The sequence below is a fragment of the Plasmodium malariae genome, assembly GCF_900090045.1.
Source record: "Plasmodium malariae genome assembly, chromosome: 14".
NCBI classification, from domain to species: domain Eukaryota; phylum Apicomplexa; class Aconoidasida; order Haemosporida; family Plasmodiidae; genus Plasmodium; species Plasmodium malariae.
In genome coordinates this window covers 1248139-1258594 of record NC_041788.1, presented here as the reverse complement: position 1 = coordinate 1258594, position 10456 = coordinate 1248139, and the positions used below count along the sequence as shown (strand labels likewise).

General features: G+C 26.2%; 2 protein-coding genes across 2 annotated transcripts; both read right to left on the bottom strand.

The window, feature by feature from the left end:
• Nucleotides 1-445: 445 nt before the first annotated feature.
• On the bottom strand, nucleotides 446-6811 carry PmUG01_14036300 (conserved Plasmodium protein, unknown function; the record flags this gene model as incomplete). The annotated part of the gene is made up of 1 exon (XM_029007924.1): nucleotides 446-6811. One exon carries the CDS (start codon nucleotides 6809-6811, stop codon nucleotides 446-448), a length of 6366 nt encoding a protein of 2121 aa, XP_028864264.1.
• Nucleotides 6812-9639: 2828 nt separating this feature from the next.
• Nucleotides 9640-9864, bottom strand: PmUG01_14036200 (conserved Plasmodium protein, unknown function; the record flags this gene model as incomplete). The annotated part of the gene is made up of 1 exon (XM_029007923.1): nucleotides 9640-9864. The coding sequence occupies one exon, from the start codon at nucleotides 9862-9864 to the stop codon at nucleotides 9640-9642; it is 225 nt and encodes a 74-aa protein (XP_028864263.1).
• Between the last annotated feature and the right edge of the window lie 592 nt (nucleotides 9865-10456).

The window sequence follows — 10456 nt, the reverse complement described above, 5'->3', positions numbered from 1 at the left end:
ACCAAAACATTTGAGCGGGTGTAAACATTGCAAAAAAAAAAAAAATAAAATAACATAAATAAACAAAATGAAAACACACCTATGTACAAAGGTACATGTTTATACATTTACTCATTTATTCAGTGGATATAAATAAATTAGGGGTGTGTAAAAAAAAAAAAAAAAAATCAAAAATAATGTGTACATGCAAAAAAAGGAGCGGCATTTCATCTGCAGTTAGCAGCTACTACACAAAACTGAAGTAATATCTATTTTTTACGTTATATTTTCAAAATTCTACATTTATCTATTTCTGCATTTCTGCGTCCATATACTTCCATGTTTATTTATATCTATTTTTTTGCGTATCTATGTTTCTTCGTATCTATGTTTCTTCGTATCTATTTTTCTACTTATCTTTGTATCTACTTATCTATGTTTGTATGTTTCTGTAAATTCATATATTTCATGCCTCAAACAAGGCATACAACAAAACATTGCATATATACAATGATTGGTCGCTAGGAAGAGTTTTCTGTTTAATAACATTTTTAAATATAAAAAAGTAGGGCATTAGGTCCATAAGACTCTTTGACTGGTATACAAATTTCACATGAGCATTAATTTTCTGATCATATATTTTTCTTGATATTACAGATGGAGCCATTTGAAAAGGAATACAATTTAGAATATCTTTTAGCAGCAAAAGAATTGTTTGCTTGGCTAATGATGTTACATCACTGTTATTGTTTAATGTGTCTACATAAGAATCTAACTTGTGCAAATTATTTGTCTCTTCTTGTGCTAATAAATATGAGGACAAACTGGTATCTTTTGCATTTGATAATAATGAATCTTTTAAATTTTTCGATCTTTTAAGAAACAAAGGGTCCATTTTTGTTTTCTTCCTCCTCCTCTTCTTATCATCGATTTCATTAATGTCATTTATTTGGATATGGCAATTTTCGCTATTATCTTTTCTACGGAAGGTGTACACTTTGTTAGTACTGCCATCGCAGTTGACGTCTTCGTATGGATGATTACTATTATTATTATTATCACCATTATTATTATTATTATTATTACCATTATTATTATTATCACCATTATTATTATTATTATTATTATTATTATCACTATTATTATTATTATTATTTTTATCACTATTATTATTATCATTATTATTATCATTTTTATTATCATTTTTATTATCATTATCATTATTATTATTATCATTATTATTATTATTATCATTATTATTATCATTATCATTATTATTATTATTATCATTATAGTTAACAATATTATCATTATAATCATTGTTATTATTACCATTAACAATATTGTTAATGCTATACCCGTCTCCTTTTCTCACTAACGTTTTATTATTTCTATTTGTGTATGGATTGTAGCTTTCCTTTCCCTCCTTTTCGTTATTTAATGTATTTGTTTCCACTTTACCACACTTCTTTTTTTGAGGTTTGTCTACTATCTGCTGCCCCTTTTTTGAGGGGTGGGAACTTTCTTTTTCTGTATCTCCATTTCGGAAATTTTCAACTTTTATACCAATTAAATCGTTTTCAAAATTGTATCTTCCTTCTGTACATTGGTTATTCTTATCTAAAATTTTGGGAAAATTATCATTCATTTTATTTTCTAAATATGAGGAAGAAACAACATTTGATCTGTTGGCAACTTGAATGTTCAATGTTTGAAATATATTTTTCAAACGGTTCTTTTTGGGCACAGGGATTTCCTCTTCGTTCATTATCTTACTCTTTGTATTTTCATAGCTATACAATAAATCGGAATGATTATTTAATGTAGTATTATTATGCAATTTTGAACTTCCTTTTTCTAAATTCTTTTTCACATAATTATTTTCTATTCGATTTACCTTTTGGTGCATCTTCCTTAACGTTATATCTTTTTCAAAAGAGGAAAAACTGGTATACTCATTTGGTCCTTGATTATTTTGTTTATGTACACCTTTTGTTTTTATTGTTTCTCTTTCCTGAAAAATGTCATTAAAGAAGTTCTTATTATATTCGTTACAATAACTGTTATTATTTAAACCAGGTGAATGAAACATCGTGTTTGTATATTTCTTTATTTTTAAGGAGCTATTTTGAATTAATTTCATTAAAAAGTCATAGTTTTTTTCATTTAAAAAATAGTCTACATACAAATGTTTATGCTCTATGGTTAAAATACAGGCATACACAAAACCAAACACCTTACAATCAAATTCTTTGAGATATAATAACATATTGCTCCTTTTGTCAATTATTTTAATAACCCATCTTTCTTTTTCTTTTTCGTAAAATATGTTTTCCTTCTGTAAATTTTTCATTCTTTTTATTATATCATTTGAAAAAGTTATACCTAGTGTTTTATGTAGAAATGTTTGTGTTTTAAAATTAATTTCACATTGTTTGTACTTCTTATCATCTGCATTATTTTCTTTCTTAATGTTTCCTTTTATATATTTATTTACTGAAATGTACATCTCATTTTGAGTAGTTATGGCACTACTTGTGTTGTTACTAATTCCTGTGCTGTAATCATTATTATTATCGTTTCTATCATTTTTTATTTGGTTGTTACTAGAAAGGCTTACACTAACGCAGTTATATGGTAAAGATGAGCACAAATCAAGGGACACTTCTTTGTTTAATATCTTTAAAGTTTCGTTCAAATTTACATCTTCATTTGTGTTAGAAGTATCATTTGTTGTTGTGTCAAGAAAATTATGATTTTCAACTATGTCGTTAGAAGAATATTCTTTTATCTCTACCTTATTTTTTGTAAGTTCTATTTCTTTTAAATTATCCTTATGTAAGGCTATAGAAGCTTTCATCTTCTTCTGTCGCTCCTGTTTTCCTTGAACGATACAATGCTCTAAACATTCCTTGTCTATTTCCTTTTCTGTCACCCATTTCCTTTGTTCTAGTTCTTTATTTACAATCGAATTTGTGCATCGTTTTTGTTCCTTTCCTGCTTTTTCTTTACTTATATTTGTCGTAAACGATTTAACTGACATAAAAAAGATTTTTTCTTCTACATTTAAATTGCTAAAAATAGTACAGTTCTTCTTTAGGTCATTGTATTTTAGTTGTAGAGCTAATTGTCTTGACTTATGATAAGAATTAATTCTTGTGGAAAATAATTTTGTTCTCCCATTTGGTACTTCATTTATTACAATATCGTCATATTTGCATACCCAACTTTTTCTGTTAGTATCAAAATATATACCATGTATGGGAATTATTATACGTTTCAATTCTTCTTCTGAATATAGATCTTCAATTTTTTCATTTTCTAATAAGCTTATTATATCACACAAATTCAAATCAAAATTGTTAAATTTGTTGTCTCTTAAAAAGTTCACATAATTTATCTGTTCATTAGACAAATTTTGAGCATTTTTGGAGATTCCTTTGAAAGCTGTTTCTTTAATGACATTATTCCTGCATGTAACAGTTTTACTCATCACTTTGGAGAATTTGTTATGTTCAATTTTGTTTAACTTGTCATTCATACAGTCACTCGGATAGTTACATGCATAGTCACTCCATTCGTTATTAGGATAATCATTTGGACTGCCACTCACATAGCCATTAGAGTCACCATTTGCACTTTCACTTGAATTAATGTTCATATCATTTTTTTGTCTATACTCCTGCATAATAATTTTTGTCCCTTTCATTTTATCATCTATTTCGTTGTTTATGTTACTAGTTAAACTCCCTTTTCTCCCTTCATCATATTCTCTATATTTGCTTCTTTCTTTATCGAAGTTATATTTGTCTTCATTATTTGTAAAAATGGTATTTTCAGGAAATGTATTAGATGAGGGTTCACCGAGAGGCCTCACGCTATGTACTTTGATATTCTTATCATTTAATTTATTTTGTATATAAGAATTATGGATACTTTTTAATATATATGTATTGTAACTATTATTTTTGTATATATCTGAGGGGTTATTTTTGTATACGCTCAAGTTAATAAAGGAGTATTCTTCTATTCTCATTTTCTTTTTAAAATTATAATCCAAGTTACAATCTGAAGTTCTTTTTAAATTCGTCTTTTTTTGTAACATATCCTTCTCCTTTATATTTGCTCGATTGGGAAAAATTTCCCCCCTTATACAAGTGATATCACTGCTTTCTCCTTGTACAGATGAAGGTTCACTACCGCATCCACTGCTACTGTTTCTGCAGCTACTCTTTCTTTTGTTATTACTGATATCACTACTACTAACGCTTTTTTTAGAGTCGCCATTATTACCACTAATTAACTCCTTGTTATGTTCACTGCTAACGCTGCTACTGATGGTGACATTACTTACATCTTTGTTATTATCATAACTGACGCAACTACTGATAGTGACACTATTTACTTCTTTGGTATGATCACCGCTGACACTGCTAGTTTGGCTAACTTGACTGATATTATTGACGGCAAGGCCATTGCTAACACTACTTTCATTACTATTAGTGAAAGCTAAATTACTCATGTCATTTACACATTTATAATCCTTTTTTTTCTGTGCATTTGATAGTATATTTCCCTTTTCCTCCTCTTCTATAGTATTAGAATTTTTCTTATTTAAATCAATAAATAAATAGCCATCAGACATGGTAGAAGAAGAGTCTGTACACAAGCTTAAACTATTTACAGCACTATTTGGAGAAGGTTTATATAAGGTAGATTTTTCATTTAATCCAGTTAATTCATTTTCTTCATCATTGTAGGTATTACTTAAATTTTTGGTGATTTTTGATGAACTCGTGTTAAACGGGCTTTCATTGAAATCACAGGAAGTGTTATTAGTGCTTTCCGTTACTGTTTCATCCGTTAATTTTTGATTTAATATTCCATTTAATTTTTTATGTAAAACGTGATCTTGGACTTTACATTGACCAACTTCCACGTCATCCTTAGACATGCTGCTTCCTGCACGTCCAATGGAATGAATATCCCTTTCTTCCGTATCTACATTTCTAGTTTTATGATTTTTAGAATTATCAGAAGAATTAGAAATATTCGAATTATCTGATTTATTCGAATTGCTGTCCTTATACCCACAAACACTATAACATTTATACTCATTATTTATGGGTACGTCTGATAATATATTTTCATTCTTGCCGCTGATAGATGGTTTATGTAAAAAGCTACTATTTTCCCTTACGTTCTCAATTAAATTTTCTGAATTGAGAGTATTGTTTTCTTCTTCATTCTTTAGTTCGTTAAAATCAATATTATATATATCACATCTTAAATTATATTTTGAAAACGTTTCATATGTGTTCTTCTCCAAACATTCTTTGCTCTCTATGTGTATTAATTCTTTATCTTTTTTTTCTTCTCTGTTTATTAGAGATGTGTCATTATTACTATTATTATTATCATTACCACTACTACTACTACTACTATTCCTATTACTACTACTATTCCTATTACTACTACTATTCCTATTACTACTACTATTCCTATTACTACTACTATTCCTATTACTACTACTATTCCTATTACTGCTACTATTCCTACTACTACTATTACTGTTATAATTATTATTTTGCTCTAATGATAACATCAAATTTGAATTATCATTTCGACTAATATTTCTAATGTCACTATAACTACTACGAATACACCTGTATGGCGTGCCAAAGGCACCTGAGTTAACACAATTATTAGTGCAGCTACTGCAATTTACACTTTCAAAGCCTTTACCTTTGCTTTTCACACAACTTTTTGGATTCTCTATACTTTGGTCATTGGGTGAATCTACAATTAGACATCTTTTCTTATTAAATACGAGTTCATCATTATGCCCTACCTTATATGTTTCATAAGCATTTTTGTTCTGATCGATACTTGAAATGGTGTTACTATGTGATTCAGATATAGAAACATCTTCTTCGTTTGTTAAAGGATGATTTTTGCGACATATGGTACCTAAATTTATCATATTATTAACGTCCTGTTTTATCTCCTTCTTCCTCATTTTCATCTGTTTCATATTGTCATTTTTTCCCTTTTTATTTTCATATTCCCTTTTCTCCTTTGTATTATTATTCAAAGGACCATTCACACTTTCGTCATTCTTTATGTTACCATTTGTTTTTCTCAAATTAGAGAAATCCTCATACACTTTATCTGCAAAAATAGAATTAGCATGTTTAACACTTCTTAGTTGACTCCTCTCTTTTTCGCTTTTAACATTTAAATATATGCTGCTATTGCAACTAAGCCGATATTTAGCGTTGTTGCTAATTATATGCATGCTGTCATTGTTGTGTGAACCATTGCTATTGTGGTTACTGTTGCCATTACTGTTATTATTATTGTTGCTGTTAGTATTACCATTGCTTCTACTATCAGTATCACTTAGTTCTCTATTTACATTATTATTAAGCGTCACCACTTTTTCCGAGTGGTTTGTAGAATATCTTTTCTCGCATAAATTTGGTTTTTCTGATAATAACGGAATAATTTTTATATTTTTTGTGTTTTCTATGTTTTTCCCTTCTTTACTTCTTTTCGCAGAAAAAATGTGAGCTCTAATTCGTTTAATAGGTGAAGAGCACTTAATTAAATGATTTTTTCTAACGTGTCTAACGTTTATGTAATTGTTGCTATTCCAATTGTTTTTGTTGCACTTAGCAACTTTGTTATCAAAGTTTTGTCCTATATTTTTTGGTGTTTTTTTCTTATTGTTTATTATGTATTCCTCACTGTTTCTTTTTTTCCTTCGTAAATCTAATGTTTCATATCTTTCAATTGACAAATTCGTAGAGTGGCGATACTTGCAATTCATTGTGGGTACATATATATACGTATATATATGTATACGTATGTATGTGTATAAATATGTGTAAATAAATAAATAAATATATATATATACATACAAATATACATATATGTGCGCACATATACGTCTTTATATATACATTTTTAAAATTACATAATATGGTCTATTTAAATTAAAAAAAAAAAAAAAAAAAATGTGGCAAAATGTACAAAAAAAACAAGTATATGCTAATAATGACGTGGGTTTTTTTTTTTTTTTTTTTTTTTTTATACAAATATATAAGCTACAAATTGCACAGAAATGTTAAATTAAGGAAGAGAGCTAATTAAGCTAATAATGTTTTTTTCTTTTTTTCCGAAATTAATTATTTCCTTGCATTTCACAGTAAACTGTAATAGAATAAAACTAAGGCATGTTATAAAATTAATGTGGAATAAAAAAAAAAAAAAATATACTTTAATTCCATTACATACTAACTACGGTGAAATGCGCCTTATTTGGTGAAAGCTATATATATTAGAGTACCCTTTTGTAATGTTATATGCATACAGTCATATGTACACGTATATACATATACACACATAGGCATACATATATATACACATATATATAAATATATATGCACGTACTTTTTTTAAAACAAAGTACTCTCATAAATTGCATAAAAAAAAAGATCGAATTCAAATAAACTTTTCAGAAAAAAAAACGTTTACATACATTTGAATAAATTATAAGAATAAAAATAAAATAAAATGAAATAAGCAGTTTTTTTTATTTTATTTTGCTCTATTTTTTTTTTTTTTTATGTAAGATAAAAATACGTGAACGAAATAACAGTAGGTATTGTCAAACTCGCGTAGTTATAGAATGTTAAGGACAAAAGTAAAAACAAGAAGCTAAAGAAAAAAAAAGGAAAAATGTATCATTAAAATTTTTTTTTTTTACTAACATTGATTCGTATATACATGTATTGCTTGAAGCGTATTTATACTTAGGAAACGAAAAACGTTGTAAATGATAAAAAAAGTGATCAAGCCGGAAAAAAAGAAAAAAAAAGGGAAAAGAAAAAAAGAGGCATGGTAATAAAAAAAAAAAAAAAAAACCAAATAACAATAAAAAGAATGTAAAGAAACTGCATAAAAATAAAAAAACACTAATGAAACAAGAAAAAATATGAATTGAGAGCAATTATAGAATCATTCCCACTTTAGAGCAGGAGAATGTTCCTTACATAAATGAAAGTTACCTCAGTAGAACTAACAAGTTAGAAATAAATGGAAAAAAAGGCTAAAAAAAAGTAGGGAAAATGGAAACTTGTCACATGTTTTTTCATTTTTCCTTTTCTTTTAACTGTCTTATATATAAAAAAATGCAATTCGTGATAAAAAAAAATAACACTCAAGTGTTCCTCAAAGGAAAATATGAAAAGTTTAAACTAAAATGAAAATATAAAAAAAGTGAAAAACGAAAAATAGATGAATAGAAAAATTGGAAAAAAAAAAAAAAAAAAGAAAATGTAATGGAAAAGAAAAAAAAAGTAGGAATTTTGATGTATATACGCACCTTAAAACTTTTTTTTTTTCAAATATCGGAAATTGTAGAATTCTAAAAATATATTTTTTTTTTTTTTTCGTAAAAATTTCTCATAGAATTATTTCATGTACCACAAAAATTTCCACGTTTTGCACACCACTTTTTTTCTTTAAATATTGGAATAGTATTTTGCACATTTTATAAAAAAAAAAAAAATTATATTAAAATTAATCTAGGAAAAGCCTTTTTCCACATTTTCCATTTGCACTATTAAGAATGTGCAAGATGATATAATTTTTCTTTATTTTATTTTATTTTTTTTTTTTTTTATCTCCTCTTGTTTTTGTTTTATCAAAAAGAGCGCTTTCTTGTTATTTTATCTCTAAATGCGAAAAAAAAAAAAAAAAAAGTTGATATGAGGTAGGATAAAATAAGATAAAACAAAATGAGCTCATTCAAGATAATGTAAAATAAAATAAAGCTTGGCAGAACAAAATATGGAAAGATGCAAAAGTTTAAGAATGGTGAAAGCCTAAGTGCACATCCTTAAAAAATTTTGATTATTCTTATTTCTGCGCAGTTTTACTTAAAAAATGAAATGTTCCCAATAAATTCCTTATAATGTATTTCCATTCATTTAAAAAAGGGGAAAATAATAAGCAGCAGAAATAGTAAGAATATATATAGCATATATTTTATAACTTTTACCTAAATGCCTGATGTTAAGCGGAAAATTTCTATTTTTTTGAAAAATATATGTCGTAAAAGAAAATAGTATCTCATTTTTAGCATATATAACTGCTTGCTTGTTTTTCAAGGTTTATATAAAAATGTTTAATTTTTTTGTGGGAAGATTAGTAGTTTATGTGTGCATTATGAATGTATGTAAAATTATGGGAAAAAAAGGAAAATTTCGAGTAAAAAACGAATTACAAAAAGATTTAGAAAGTTATTAAATTTTATGTAGTATATATATTCCTATTAAGGATTAAACGTGATCAGAATTTATTTTTTTTCTTTTTTTTTTTTTTGGTTAATCCACGTAATTATAATTTGATACATGAATAATTTTATATATCAAAAAAAAAATTACTTATATGAGTAATACTACGAAGTTGTACCATAATGTTACTTAACTAATAAATAACTACTTGAAATATACTATGTGCATGTTTTAGGTTTTTTTCTTAATTTCTTTCCTTATCTTATCTTTTGTTATCATTTCTTTTCTTTTCTATTTTTTTTAAAGAGCATATCAAATTTATAAAAAGGAGTTTTTATATCGATTTTTTGGTCTATTTTCAATTTCTAGCTCCTGGTCTTTTTTTCCGTACCCAATATTTTAAGAAAAGTTTATTGTCGTATATTTGATCGGTATTATTTTTAACATTATAATTACTCTTTGATATATTCTTCAAATACAAATTTTGACTGAACTGAATGTTCTTTTCCTTATCCGTTTGGCTTTTTACATTACTGACAAAATTAAAGAAACTCTTATACTTCTTCAATATATTTTTTTCCATTATTTAATGAATAAAAAAAAAAAAAAAGTAAAAAAAAATAGAAAGCTATTATTACATCAAATATATTTTAATGTTTCTGCAAAAATTACTACATATGTTTTGTATGTACCAAAATTTATAGAGCTGCAATGTAAGATAAGTTCCATAAAATTCTACGTAAACGTGAATATTTGAAGGGACTAAAGAAAATTAGTCTCCTAAATGTATTTTTAAAAGTGCAAGAAAGAGAATCATGACATATCCAGATGTGTGTACTTATATATATATGTATATATATAGTATGTTCGTATATACATATGTGATATCATTTGTACATGTAAATTCCGAAAGCACCATCATAAATTTATGATGCTTGTAACATTACAATATAAAGAAGTTTAAATTTTTTCTAGGTTTATTTTGGTATTGAAAAAAGGAAAAAAAAATTTCATACATTATTTTAAAAAGATAAAAATTTACAATTTAAATTCCCAAATGGTAGCAATATATAACAATAGTAATAGTATACTGGTCAGAAATGAAAAAAGAAAAAAATACAAAATAATTTATAATTATATATATATATATGTATGTATATATAATCACACGTTAA